We start from the raw sequence: 15,914 nt of genomic DNA on the forward strand, positions 1-15,914 counted from the left end.
TATGGTTAATATGTTAAGATACTGATAAAACAAACCCAACAATGATGACAAAAATAAAAACATTATATTCTGTGCCCTTAAGGATACTAAAATTATACCTACTTGAGCTCACTGCCTATCAGAGTGGGCATTTTATTCTAAATATTTTATTTAGTCTCTTTCCGTCTATTCTGCTGGTAGAATGCCATGACCTACATCCTGTGAATTGTCCATATTCCCTAGGATCACTGTTTTCATGTTCACTAAACATGCACACATAATACTTAATCCTAAAACAAAGCAATTTACTTGTCTTTTAATCCATCTAACTGCTTTGTTTCTTAAGGTTCTCTCAAATTTTATATCTTTCTGTGAATGACATTCCTTTTTAAAAAATATAAGAAACCAATGAAGTTTGACATTTTACCATGATTATGATTCTTTTTTTTTTTTTATTCCATTTACTCTCAGGATTAGTTGGAAAAGGGAGAAAGGAAATCTGAAAAGCAATTTTTCCAATGATCTTATGCAATTGCCATACCTGTTTTCAGAATAGTTTTTTCATTCTACTCTTTTATTTCAATATTTATGATTCTAACTTGGTACTAATATTTATCTCATTCCAACAAAGACTTAAAAGATTTTCTTTGATTCTCCTGTAGTTCTTCAAAATATTTTGATCTTTGTTCCAGTTAATAATTTATGTACTATTTGCAAGGGTATACCTTTAAGTATATCTAATTTTAAATGTCTGTGATATGCATAACATTTAAATGTTAAATTCTTTTTCAATAAATCAAAATTTTTCTATCTTTTCTAAGCATTTTAGAACATAACTAATACATTAAGTAGAATCTCCCTTATCTCTTTATAGCTTTTTATTTTTTTAAGATTTTATTTATTTATTTGACAGACAGATCACAAGCAGGCAGAGAGGCAGGCAGAGAGAGAGAGAGAAGGAAGCAGGCTTCCTGCCGAGCAGAGAGCCCATGTGGAACTCGATCCCAGGACCCCGAGATCATGACCTGAGCTGAAGGCAGAGGCTTAACCCACTGAGCCACCCAGGCGTCCCTCTTTATAGCTTTTTATACAGACAGTATCTCTTATGATTTTAAGTTTTTTAAGTTCTATTTTACCTTTCAGATATTTGAGAGAGTAACTAAAAAATATCAATTTCAAATTAATTTACTAAATGCTTTACTAAAATATAGATTATTATATTTATAATACTACCTTCTATTTAGTAGACTTGGGGTTTCCTAAAACTACATATCTTTTAAAATTTTTGTATTTTCAATATATGCTAATGTATTTATCCTTCAGATTTGATGTTTTTTATTGAAAGAGATAGCACAAGTTTTTTAAGAAGATTTTATTTATTTATTTTGAGAGAGAGCAGTGGGGTGAGGGATAGAGGCAGAGGGAGAGAGAGAATCTTAGGCAGACTCCTCATGGAGAGCAAAGCCTAATGTGGGCCTCAGTTCCAGGACCCAGAGATCATGACCTGAGCGGAAGTCAAAAGTTGGATGCTTAACTGACTGAGCCAACCAGGTGCCCCGAGATAGCATAAGTTTTAGTTGGCTCATATTCCAGTGTGAAAGCATATATCCTGGGGATTAACTACTGAAAGGAATTTCTTTTTAAGATTTTATTTATTTATTTGCCAGAGAGAGTATGTACAAGCAGGAGGAGCAGCAGGCAGAGGGAGAAGCAGGCTCCCAGCTGAGCAGGAGCCCTATGAGGGACTTGATCCCAGAACCCTGGGATCATGACCTGTGCCAAAGGCAGACACTTAACTGACTGAGCCACCCGGGTGTCCCTGAAAGGAATTTTAAGGATACTTGGTAATAAATTCTTTGTGTTCAATTAAAAAAAAATATAAAATGAGCATTTATTTTCTAATTATTTAGATTTCCATATATCAGTCTGTACTGGCAGAAGAGTTCAAATAAAGGATTTATTTCAATCTTTTTCTTTCCACTGATTCTTTAAGGAAGCCATTATTGGTATACATTATTGAGGCATCATAAAATCAGTTTCTTGTCACCAAGTCCCTCCCATAGCCAGGTGTCAGAGTGCTAAAATTCTTCCTCAAAGATCATCTTTCTGTGATCACTAGGAAAAAAACCTTTCCTAGGGCAAAGCCAAGAGAGGAGGACTGGAAGAAAAAGGAGGGTGACAGTTCTATTTAGTTTATTTCTCAGATAAGCTCTCTCAGGCAAATGAACCTTGGGAATACCCTTTGAAAGGGCAAAGTATCTGACTTAAGCCCGGATTTTCTCATATTATTTTGTTCCGATGACAGTTATTGACCATTTTTCTATATAATTCCTTAACTACTTATGGAGACTCCTGCTTCTGACCATTCCTTTCTCATCTCCCAGCTCTGAGCATCTGATTCTATTCATACTTATGCATTTTTTTAGCCAATGGGCAGGTCTCACCTTCCCTTTAAGTCTGATTCCTTAATCTTGCACTGGGTCACCTGACTGTCCTCTCTAACTACTTAGCCTTTATATCATTTTAGACTGGTCTGTCTTTTAATGATATGTATAAATATACATTTAAAATTCGTGACATCACAGTCTTGCCAACTGCTTGCTGTTCCCTTACTATATTCATGTACTGTGGTCAGTTTTAATAAAGATTGTGGTCAGAAGCTCTCTTTTAATAGAGACACTTCTACCAAGGTAAGTCCATTCTTGTGTTAATGGAGTTCAGATCAGTCCAGACTTGCAAAGAAAGCAGATTCATCCTCCTTGGACACACAATACTCTGAGCCCAACTCTGGAAGCAGTGCTATGTCCTTGGGCAAAACAGAAGTTCTGCCAAGACTCTGACAATATTAAGTAATTTCTCTACTGGCATCCTCCTTCCAAATGCATTAAAACATTAAAGGACAATACATTAAGTGACTTGCACCTTAGTGAGAATCAATTTATCAGAATGCTTTTCTCCTGAAAGGAAAGGCTGAGGGTACATGTGATGAATGGACAAGAAGGGAAAGGGGAATGCTGAGAAGGGTATGCACAGTCAGAGAAAGAGAAAAATGCTAATACTGACTTCTCCAGCCTAATTTCCACCAGATAATTTTCTATTACTTACTGAATTTTAAAGACAAGGAAAAAAGTATCACAACAAAACCATCAATAATCTTTACCACAAATCCAGATATGCGTAAACATGTTGAGCCAAAGCCAGGCTCATTTTCTGTGCATATTCCATGAACACATAAGTTTGAAATGCACTCTTCAAGTCCATCCTCATAGTGATGTCCTGACTGTCCTGTAACACAATCACAAAGCATATATTCCATTTTTAATAATAATCATAATAATAGCTTATATATATATATAGTTTATATATACTCTTCCTAGTCATTATAATTGGACTTGGTATTCTATATAAATTATCACAGTTTATCTTCATAATCATTCTATCAGGTAGCTATTATTACAATCTCTATTCAGTAGATGAGAAAATTAAACTTAGAGAAGATAAATAATTTCCCCTAAAATTACATAGTTACGTAAAAATGGAAGCAAGTACCTATAAAATAAAGTTTTGACTTGTATCTATTGAGTTATTTTACATTACATATCCAAATATCTTTATTTATTTTACCTTGGAATAAATATATAGAAGGCAATGGTATAAACACACTCTATACTTCCATTAATTTATTAATTTTTAAAGACTTTGTTTATTTGACAGAGAGAGAGAGAGAGCAAGCACAAACAAGGGAGCAGCAAAGGGAGAGGGAGAAGTAGACTCTCTGCTGAGCAGGGAGCCTGACGTGGGACCCGATCCCAGGACTCTGGGATCATGACCTGAACCATAGGCAGAAGCTTAATGGACTGAGTCACCCAGGCACCTGCTTACTTCCATTTAGTATGAATCTTAAATCCAAAGGAAAGCAACTGCTCTAGTTTTCCAGATATAAAATGCTTTCTTATAATACTTGTAACATTTTATAGTTAGTATTTCTTAAGCCGTGATTCCACAGAATATAAATAATATGTCTATGTTCAGCTATCAGCTATAAGAATTCTCTTTAAACATAATGATCTAATTTTCTATACTAACACACTGTGTTTGTCTTTTTTTTTTTTTTTTGGCTTTTGTCATTATTTTATTACCAACCTAGCAACCAACATTGCTAAACTATCCAAAAGATAATATCCAAACTACGGTTTACTAGGTACCCATTAAGAACATTTTTTAGAAACCATTGATTCTTTTCTATGAAGGATCTATTTATAATGATTCTTAATATGTTTAAGAATATGTTAACTTAAATACACTATTTTACATAGGGACAGATGTTTTTAGAGGCAGCTGTTACTAGCTTTTAAAACTTTATTTTTCTGGGGTGAATGGGTGACTCAGTTGGTTAAAGTTGGTTAAGTGTCTGCCTTTGGCTCAGGATCATGATCCCAGGGTCCTGGGATGAGTCTTTGGTCATGTCAGACTCCCTGCTCAGCAGGAAGTCTGCTTCTCCCTCTCCCTCTGCACCTACCACCCAGTTCCACTCATGCACTCTATGTCTCTCTCTCTCTCAAATAATAAAATCTTAAAATAAACTTTATTTTTCTACGTATTATCCAACAGGACTTAATCTGAACTCTGGCTATTGGAAATGAGTTCTTATTCTTGTTCCTACTTAGCAACCTACTCTTACTGTTCTTCTCTGATAAATTGTAGGAGAAAAATTACTTAAGTATCCTGGGGTGCTTAGAAATGATTTAAGGCAATCTAACATTGTAAGAAGAAAAACACAGCACAAGTTTAAAAGATTTGGCAAAGTCCAGATCAAAGTTAGAAGGAGCTGCCAAAAGACTAATTTTACCAAAATCACATCCAAGACTCTTTTCACTTTGTAATGCTTTCATATGCTAGGTTGATTCTGTAGGCATCTCTACTACGGAGGCTATAAAAGGTGATACAGAAAAACATTTTTGCAGAGCTTATAAAAAGCCACCATGACCAGTCACTCACATGGTTGAATCTCACAACATATTGTTAAGCATAAAAGCATATTCTATAAAAATACTTACATTCTGATAACTATTCTTATAAAAATCAAATACATGCAAGCTTAGTAACATTGCTTACACATATACATACATATAATAAAGTTCAAGGAACACTAAGAGAATGTTGAATATAAAGTTCAGAATATGGTGGGATAATATTGATGTGTTCAGTGAGGACTATAGAAGAGGCTGGAATTATTGCTAATATTTTGTTCCTTAAAGCAAATGGGAGGTACACAAATGTTTACTCTATTATTTTATAAAACAAATATTCCTTCATTGTATATTCTTTTGAGTGAATAAAACAATTCACAATATAGTCTAAACAACTAAAAATGATGATGTAGTTTTCTTCTTGCTTCTAATACAATGAAGGGCACTGTAAAACTTTAAGCCGTAAGATGGGAACTGTGAAAAAAAAAATCATCATTCTTAGTTAAAAAGACAAGGAAGACTTTATTCAAGAGTATTCCAGTAAAAATGAGAGAGATTATTGAAACAGGAGAAAGAGATTAAATTTAACTGCATGGAACCAAAGGCAGGTAGGAGAATTTTCAAAAGCTGGAGTGTGCTAATGAGAAAATACTGGAAGATATTGGGCTGGGGGGAGGTTGGTCAATGTGCTGAGGACATCTTTGTTTGGTAACTCTCACTTATTGGCAATAGGCTCCTAGCTTCTCAAAGAGCCTGGTGGGGGACAGAGGGGGACCCTATCTCCTTCTGTAATTACATTTCAGAGGGATTACTCCCAGGTGCTCTACAAAAACATTTCTGGGTTGTAAAATTGACAAAAGGCTGAAAGAAGGTTCACATCTCAAAGGGGCATAGAAAAAAGTTACAAGTTTTCTAAAGTAAATGCTCTAAAGAAATGGAAGTCAGGGACTTGAAGTCATGAAGCCTGTCTACAGTATAGTTAAGCTGAGGGGAACATTAAGAATACCTTGGTCAAAAACAACAAACTAGGATAGAAAATAAGTTAGTTAAGAATTAGAACAGGAGGGACGCCTGGGTGGCTCAGTTGGTTAAGCGGCTGCCTTCGGCTCAGGTCATGATCCCAGCGTCCTGGGATCGAGTCCCATATCGGGCTCCTTGCTCAGCAGGGAGCCTGCTTCTCCCTCTGCCTCTGCCTGCCTCTCTGTCGCTCTCTCTCTCTCTCTCTCTGACAAATAAATAAATAAAATCTTTAAAAAAAAAAGAATTAGAACAGGAAAACAGGAACCACTCTAGGTATTTAAGGAAGGAGTCTTAAAAACAGAACAAAACATTTACAAAATTATTAGAAGGAAGAGCTGTAGGAGTAACTCCAAAAACCACACACAGGACTCTCTGGGAGATGCCACTTCCCCCATAATGAGGAAACTGAGATATATAAAAGCCACCATTAGAATTATTCAATTTAAGAACTCTCTGCACTAATAGAGGGAAGATGGATTACCAGGAACCTGCTGGCACAGTCTCTCTTGCTGTCTCTTCCTAGTCTGAAGCTAGTGATTAGACATTGGATTGCAGAGTCTCAGTGCCATAGCTGACGGTTCTGCATTTTAATACACATAAAGTCAGAGACTCAGAAAATCCCACGTGTCCATAAACTTACCTACCAGCTGAAATTGCTAAGATATCTAGAAATGACTTCCACTACATCCTCAAAATTTCAGGTATGTTTATTATAGTTGGAACTCAATTTATATGCACAACATCAGCTTCAAGGGACATCTGGATACTGATCTTTGTTTTCTTGTCTTTGTAATACAGAAACCATAGCAGACAGGAGTGGATGCTGAGTGCCAACCAGTCATTAAACTAGAAGGATGAATGGTTAAAGAATATAAGGTATATTTATACAAGGGGATACAACTCAGCCATAAAGAAGAATGAAATCTTGCCATTGGTAACAAGGATGAACCTGTAGAAGCATGCCAACCAGTCTGACGAGTTAACTTAATTCAAGTTAACACACCTTTCTTGCTGACCTAAGTCCCCAGATCTGTAGCAGAACTAATTTATTTTCTTTGAGATTTGCAAACCACTGGGCTTGAGGAGTGAAGGACCAGAAACTTCTCACTCCACAGAACCCAGCAGGTCTATTCAAAGGCAGCTCAACTTTCTGATTAGCCTATTTTCTAGCAAAATGTTTTTCTTTTTCTAGGTCACCCAGAAGATTTAATTTACCCCCCCTCCCTTTGTGTATCTGCAGAACTTGCCGTCCTTTGTAGAATGAACAATCTTCTCGCAAATCACGAAATACAAACTGGACCCTCCTCACTCAGTTCTGGAGCACTGAGGTATTGTTTGTAGCTGGACCCATTGAGAGTCTTCATGAAATCAAGAAATGTTGTAGGCCACTGTACTCCCTTTGCTGATTAACTTCCCTAAACATCTTTAAAAGCCCTTGGGCCAGGCAGAAACCTCAGAGTTGGCTTTTGTACAAGAGTCTGCCTTCTCCCTAGATTGCTAGCCTCCTGAATAAAGCCCCAATTCCTTTCCAATAAAAAACCTGTCTCTTGAGTAATGGTCTTTCAAGGGACAGGTAGCTGAATTTGGGTTTGGTAGTAGACTATTAAGCTAATTAAAATAAGTCAAATGGAGAAAGATAAATACTGTATGATTTCCACTCATGTGGAATTACACACAAGACAAAACAAATGAAGAAGGAAAATAAAACAAAAACTCATAGAGAAAAGACTTCTGGTAAAGAGGGGAAAGGGATTGGAGGTGGGCAGAATGGCTGAAGGCTGTCAACTGTGTGGTGATGGGTGGTAACTAGACTTGTGGTAGTGATCACTTTGTAGTATATAGATGTTGAAATATAAAGCTGTATATCTGAAACTTATATAACAAAAAATGTTTTAACACAAAGATTGATCATAATTTGAGTCTTTTATTTCAAAACTCTGTGCTTTGGGTTACTAAAGGTCAGTAGAAAACTATTAATAACCACTTACCTTGCTTCTAGAAAATATGTTTAATATATATTTTATATATTTGATGAATTCATATTTAACATATATAATATGTTATTATGCAATTATATATATATATAAAATTATATATATGTGCCATTATATTTATTTATTTATTTATTTAGATTAAATTTGGACTTCCTTCCAGGGAGCCAGTCTTTGAATTCAAAACTCTTGTAGCTTCTTAATATGTATTAGGGGAAAAAAGGGGGGGAGGTAATGAAGGAAGGTAGAAACTAGCAACATAATAAATAATGAACAAAATTAACTTTTATTTTTTACATTTTTGGTGGAGGTGATATATTCACAGGTGCCCGAATCTGGCTCCTTGCTGTGGAAGCTGAGGCGTCATGAGATCTTCCAAAGCCCTTTCAAAATGGAAATAACAATAAACATACTTCAAAGTTTATAGAACTTGTGGTGAGATTTGAATGAAAGAATCTCTGCAAATTGCTAAACATAGAATATAGTAAGTTTTTTAAAGAAATGTTGGCAACTATTATTTGTTCCTGATGCCTTGTAGAGCAAACTCTGTGAATGAAGCTATTTTCCAATTTTGTGAATGAAGAAAGAGATAGTTTGAAAGTTAAGTAAAATTTACATGGGTTAATGGGTTCCAGCTGCCTCATACCAAAATAATATATCTTAACTATAATTCTGCATTTAGTGCTTTACACATTTTAGGTGATTTTTTTCTGCACAATGTTATCAGGAAATAGAATCAGAAGGTTTTTATAATAGTGTTAAAGATCTCCAAATTACCAGGTCACAAAGCTGAAATTTGAATCTTACTCTTCCCAGTTTCTAGATGTTCTTTGCTCATCATCTTGCTTCTCTGAGTAACACATGGCACTGTGCTATTTGAGGAAAGTGTTTATGTATGTAAACAATGCTTTTTTACTAGTTTTCTTTTGTAAAAAATAATAACAAAATAAGTAAATAAGATTATGTTCTTGTAGTGGTATGGGCAACTGATAATAAGAAAGAAGAGGGGGATAAGAGAAAATAAACCGGAAATGAAAAGTCAGTGGGTAAGATTTTTTTTTTTTTAAGATTTAGAAGCAGAGAAAAAGAAAACATCCTTTGAATCCCATGTAGGTTTGATATCCACTTGTAATAATGTAACCAAATATTCAGAACATACTGGTTAGTGGCTAAAAATCAAGAAACCAGAAGTTTTCATTAGCTCTCCAGAAATGTAATAAAATTTTAAAACCACGGTACTAATCTAATATTTCATACATAATAGAAATTAAATAAGTGCTTACGGAATAAATCATATCTAATGATGAGGGTATAAAATAAAAAAGAACTTAAATGTAAAATTATAATAAAAATAAGAACAAATTAGACTAATTTTAAGTTGACAGCAAAATGTTTTTTAATACTTATACAGTTAGAAACATTGACCAGTTTCAATACTACCATTCTCTGCCATAACATAGCAGTTATAATAGTTTGAGTTTATTGACGAAAATAAAAGTCACTATTTGAAAGATTTATATATTTTACTTTCATATCCTTTTCCCTCTGAGCACCAAGTGATTTGCATCTAATCTAGGGAAATAAAGTAAAATTAAACCTAAGCCTATAATGATTCTGTCTTACTAGTTAATGTATTATCTGGTAATTGAATGACATAAATTAAAATTATTTTTTCTTAGTCTAACTCTAGAATATGTAGAATTTATTTTTTACATCTAAATCTTCATAAAAATACAATAGCATACATTCTTTATTTCATATTAATGATTATTTTACTTTGCATGGGTCTTGATTAAAAAGAAAGATCATTATGTATCGCCTCTGTTCTGAATACGAAAGTCATACCCGTGACTTAAAATAATTGTGAGTATTCATGGCCAGCACTATCTATGTTTGTTTCTGTGTTTCCTTGCCCTAAGGAGGATGCAGCATTTCTGTTTCAAAATGAATAATGTTATTTTAAGAGCAAAATGTGTATCCAAAGTTTATATCATCACCTGTATAAACACTATTACATCCCTCCTGAGTATAAAAAGTGTGTGGGCACAGAGATTGCCCCAGGGACTGAGAAGAACTCTGGGGGAAGCATTCACATTTCCAATACAGAGATTGTTCTCTTCACTTTCAATTTGCTTTTAATGGGATAACTGTGGTTTCACTTACTGAGTGTTAAACATTTTTATATAACACTATAAATGTGACTATTGAGGCTAAAAAAAAGAAAGCATGTTTTACTTCATAAAATAATCTGAATGCTTGTATTAATACTTCCATGGAAATGAGTTCACTAGCCATTGAATTCACTACATAGGCAGAGGATGAGCTCTGTGATCAGGACTGTCCTGAATGCTGTTCAGCTTGTAACCTGCACAATGATCTCATGCAGAGAGGATGAGTGAGTTCTGAGATCATCCGTGAACAGCATTGCACCTAGTTAGCTTGGAGGAAACGGTTTAACAATCTAATTTGTCTGCTTACAGAGAGGGGAGGGGCTTGTGCTACCTGTGGTCCTGTCTGTGATTCCACAACAATGGCCAGCATTATAAATGGATTGCACTGTTCAATATGTGCTGAAGACTCTGTGAGGATCCATTAGAATACCACCTCTCAGATGGCATTTGGTGACACGAAACTAAATCACACTTAGAATGTCTTCTAGCTTACTTACATCAAATTTAAATTTCAGTTGTGTTTTACAGATAAATCTAGTGCGCAAACTGGCATTTAATTTTTGAAACTGTGTTCTGTTTGGAATATTGCACGTGCCTTATGTCTCTATTTGGACTAACAAGTAGTGAAGATGGGGAAAAAAGGATAAATCACAAACCTCCAGGTACAGTGAAAGAGGCAGCCAAGATTACCATGATGGAGGAAGAATTGCTTTTACATGAGGACATGAAAATTCTGATAATTGGCAACACATTGTGAACTTAAGATATCCAACTGATGAAAATAGAATATGGCAATCATTTATAGTGCTTCACTAATTTAAAGACGGAAGTAAACAGTGAAGATAGGTTTCTATCAGGTACTGGGAGAGGTAAGGATGATGTTATGATTTAAACTACAGCCCAGGAACTATCAGCATTATTGAAGGTTGGCTTCCTCCATGGATAAGAGAGGAGTAGACCTGTACAAACCAAATGAGCCAGGCTTTGTGTCTTTCTATGACATTTGGGAGAATGCAAGTTGATATAAATTACCCAGAAAAGTGGTAGGATCTCAGTTTTTGCTTACCAAACTTTTTAGATCATTAGATAGATGTGGGTGAGCAGCAACCTCCCTGAAGAAATCTCATAGTGGTTAGAATTGTTAACATCTAAGCTGCAAAACACTGATGGATCTTACTGGTGATGGTCCTTTTTTAAAAAAAAAAAATGGTTGTCAATTGTATTTATTTTTTATTCTAGTTAGAACATTTAAGATGATATCTATCCTTAGAGCAACATGTTAGGTCTATGATACAGTACTACTGATTATAGGCACAGCGTCGTACACTAGATCTCCAGAACTTATCCATCTAACATAACTGAAACTTTTTGGGAAGTTGCTATTCAGCGAACGCCCTTCTTTGGTGAGCATAAAAAATGAGTGTGTAACACCAGGCTAGGCTTCCTGGCTCTGAATCTCAGCTTTGCCCCTAATGTACCATGGGAGATTACCCAAAGAATCTGGACTCCATTTCCTCATTAGTAAAAGGAATTAAAAATAGGACATTCTTCATAAGGTTGTTATAAAAGCTAAACGAGTCAATACACATAAAATAGCATGGTGTGCAGGTGTTAATATTGGTACTCTAATTATAATTTCATAAACCCATGTAGGCCGAAGTCTCCCCACATTTGGCTTTTAGAATCTAAATTTCAGAACACAGAAGAGCTCAGCAATGGGTAGATTTTCAAGGACCAAAATGGTAAAGGAAAAAATTAGAATTATGTCAAAATCAATTTATGTTGAAGGTGAGGAAAAGGGTAGCATCAGCACAATTTGGGGGGGGGTGGTGGTTACATGACTGGCTGTGGTTGCAGTTATGCAACTTCATGAATTTGTCATAACTATAGAACTGCATGTCAGAGCGTAAATTTAACTGTACAAATCCAAAACACTCCAGCTAACTATGCTAGTAGGGAAAATGAGGAAGGGATCAAGGGTAAACTTCAAGAGCACCGTTATTCCTTAAATAACTTTGGGGGAGGATGGGTGGTATGATTAAGAGCCTTGGCTGGAAAGAGCCCTGGGGAGCAGGGACAAGGGTCTGGCAGGGTGTCCACAGCATTTTCTAAGCATTTACTTGACTCGTTGCTTACTTGGATTTTGATTTTGTGACTAGACTGTGAGGAATCTCGGGCTTAAGTCAAAAGTACCAGCAAGTTCTGATTAACACCTAACAACAAGCATGGGTATATCATATCATTTTTGAGGTCTCCCACTTTCCACCATGGACGAATGAGCAGCGTTTAGAATGGGGCTTCATTTGAACGCTGCACCTGCTTCAGAATGGCTCCATGCTTCCAAATGAATCTAAAGTAAGTTAAATCTTAACCTGGAGCATATAGCAGAAAAAAAAAATAAACCTAGCAATTATAAGATATATATTGATATGGTAAAAATGATTTACACAGGTGCTTTGCTTCTAAACTGTCTTTGTAGGGTTACGTTCATTGCCTATGGTAGCTATTATAGCATTTTAAATGTTCAGCCTTCAATAAAGATATTTTTGCTTAAGAGAAGCAAAACTTCTAAAATGGTATTCATTTTTATTTTTATATCAGAGAATTGCAATGTCTATTCTACTTCTTTTATCTGCAAGAGTTACAGTTTTATGTAGAGGTGGCTATTTCAACATTCAAGTAGAAATGTTTTCAAATGTTCTATCTGACCAAAAAAAACCTAGTATCAGTATGGGGGTATTCCAAAACAGAGGAGTGCACTGAGTGACTGTTGAACTTGTCAACAACATGTCAATGATACTCAGTTAATAAGTATTCACCAGTTTGTATAACTTCACATATACAATAGAAGCCCTAATACCCACATGGCTGCCTGGCTGTCATTCCCTCAAGGGACCCAAACAACCAGAAACCCTAAACCCTGGGGTATTTGCAAGCTGTCTCAAGTCCTCTGTGGAGTCTGTAGAAAGAAAGAATTCTTTTCTGGTGACCAAAAATATACCCCACATATATTCCTGAGAGATTATTACTTCTCCAGGAAATTCAGGCATTCACTATTTCTTTTGGGTAGATGTACTTGAATGTTGAGGATAAGATGAGTGACAGAAGACGCAGGAAGAAAGCAACAAACCTGCAAAATTCTAAAGCTAGAAGAAAGAGAGGGGAAAAGATGCACAGACAGAAATTGTTTATATCAATGTATACATTTTAAAAGATTTATTTATTTATTTATTTGACAGAAAGCGTAAGCAGGGAGATTGGGAGGCAGAGAGAGAGGGAGAAGCAGAGAGCCTGATGGAGGACTAAATCCTAGGATCCTGGGATCATGATCTGAGCCAAGGGTGGACTTTTAACTGACTGAGCCACCCAGATGCCCCGATATATTGATGTATACTTAAGGAGAGTATGACCAAAGGCAGAAATGGCCAAAACACCAATTATTAATGAAAAATTGTTCCCTGAATAAAATCAGTTTATTCAGCTTGTCCATCTCTGTATTGACCATTATTGGAGGTAATAATAATGTCAATATTAATAAGAGCTAAAATTTACAAGGGACTTGCTGTGTGCCAGCACAATGGACGTAATGATCAGGATTATGAAGTTTACATAAATGTAGAAAATACCTGTAATGAGATATACTCTAAGCACTAGGATTTCTTGCTGATACCCTAAGTGATATGGTATCTTACTAGTATCACAAAACATCCATTTCATATTTTTAAGTGTGCACATTGCTTAAAACTTAGTTGAAAACCAACAACATTATTGGTGGAGTGTATTGTCACATTTACACATACATAAACATATATTTTGTAAATGTATAAAGTATGCATGATTATAAATTTTCAATAATTACCTTGTTGACATTTGCAAATACATCCATTGATATGATCTTTACACTTTGCACCCTTTAGACATAGTGATGAAGAACATTCATTTATATTCATTTTATAAAATTGCCCAGAAAATCCAGGAAGACATCTAAGAAAGTAAAGTAAAAAATAAATAAATAAATAAAAGTATATATAATATGCATGAGTTTGTATTTATATTATGTATATATATTATGGAGTTTGTATTTGTTAAATTTGAATAAAATTAAGCACGTGAAGTAGTTGTTCATTAAGATTGATTTATGAGAGCTAATTTAGTTGATATTCACCAGTATATTCAATGAAATTAAGGTGTACTGAAAAAAGCAACCACAACCATAAACAAAGAGGGAAAACAAAATAAGGCTCAGGATCATAGAGCTCAGTCATTTTCAATTTTATTCTTTCTTTATTTCAAGTAAATGTAGCTTGATACATATGTATTATTAAAGTATCTGGGCCTGTATAATAGAGAACATTGACTCAAGTTGATTATATGACAGTAACTTTTAAAATACTGAAAACCTTGATAGTTTTATAAAATGTTTCACAAATATTTAAGTTTTTACTTAAATTCCAGTGAGCCAATATAGAGTATAATATCAGTTTCAGGTGTTGAATCTAGTGACTCATCACTTCCATACAACACCCAATGCTCATCACAAATGCCCTCTTTAATCCTCATCACTTATTTAAACCACCCCCCACCCACCTCCTCCCCAGACGGCTAATCAGTCTGTTCTCTATAGTTAGGAGTCCATTTTTGGGTTTGCCCCTCTCTTTTCCCCTCTCTGATCATTGTTTTGTGTCCTAAATTCCACATATGAATGAAATCATCTGGTACTTGTCTTTCTGTAATTGACTTATTTCACTTAGTGTAATCCTCTCTAGCTCCATCCCCGTTGTTGCAAATGGCAAGATTTCATTTTTTTTAACATTTAAAAAAAAGATTTTATTTATTTATTTGACAGAGAGAGAGAGATCACAAGTAGGCAGAGAGGCAGGCAGAGATAAACGGGGAAGCAGGCTCCTCGCTGAGCAGAGAGCCTGATGCGGGGCTCAATCCCAGGACCCTGAGATCATGACCTGAGCCAAAGGCAGAGGCTTAATCCACTGAGCCACCCAGGTGCCCCAAGATTTCATTTTTTATGGTTGAGTAATATTCCATTATGTACACACACACACATACACATATACACAGTGTGTGTATAGACACACACACACACACACACACAAAATGGGATATATCCATACAATATTTAATTAAGATGATTCCTTAGTGACCCCTCTTACTCTAAAACCTGAGCACATTTAAATTTATAAGATAAGTTAATTTTAAATTTAGCATATAACTGAAACCAATATAGAAGGCAGTATAACATTTAAAGTATTGGTTTTGCTTATTTTTGGTTTGATGGTAATATTATCTTTCACCTTGGAATTCCCTCATTAAATGTGTTTTCAGAGATCCAGCAACATGCAGCTGAATCTTGCCTTGAGGTGATATTGAACTGTGGTCCCCAAAACACTGTGTCCAAGTTCTAATACTTGGTACCTGTGACTGTGACCTTATTTGAAAAAAAAGTTCTTTGCAGATGTAACTAAGTAAAGGATCTTGTAGAGAGCACCTTAAATTAACTGGTTGGGCCCTAAATTCAAAGACGAGTCTCCTTATAAAAAGAGGAGACACACAGGGGAGGAGGCAAAGGTTAGTTCATGCAGCCCCAAATCAAGGAATACCTGGAGCTTCTAGAAGCTAAAAGGGAAAAGGTAGGATTCTCCCCTAGAACCCATAGAGAGAGTGTGGCTTTCCTGACACCTTGATATTAGATTTCTGTTCTCCACAATGGTGAGCAAATAAATTCTGTTGTTTTGGGCCACCAGGTTTAGAGTAATTTGTTATGCCAT

The 15,914-nt window shown here is 35.4% G+C and overlaps 1 protein-coding gene across 1 annotated transcript in view; it reads right to left on the reverse strand.

The window, feature by feature from the left end:
• The window catches only part of EYS (eyes shut homolog), a gene marked incomplete at both ends in the record, with an annotated part of 1,618,725 nt that overhangs the window by 808,875 nt on the left and 793,936 nt on the right, over positions 1-15,914 (reverse strand). Inside the window, 2 exons of the mRNA XM_080805925.1 lie at positions 3,140-3,264; positions 13,991-14,115. Coding sequence (XP_080662051.1) covers positions 3,140-3,264; positions 13,991-14,115 — 250 coding nt within the window. The remainder of the gene's footprint in view (positions 1-3,139; positions 3,265-13,990; positions 14,116-15,914) is intronic.

The sequence above is a fragment of the Martes martes genome (assembly GCF_963455335.1).
Source record: "Martes martes genome assembly, chromosome: 6".
Lineage (NCBI taxonomy): Eukaryota > Metazoa > Chordata > Mammalia > Carnivora > Mustelidae > Martes > Martes martes.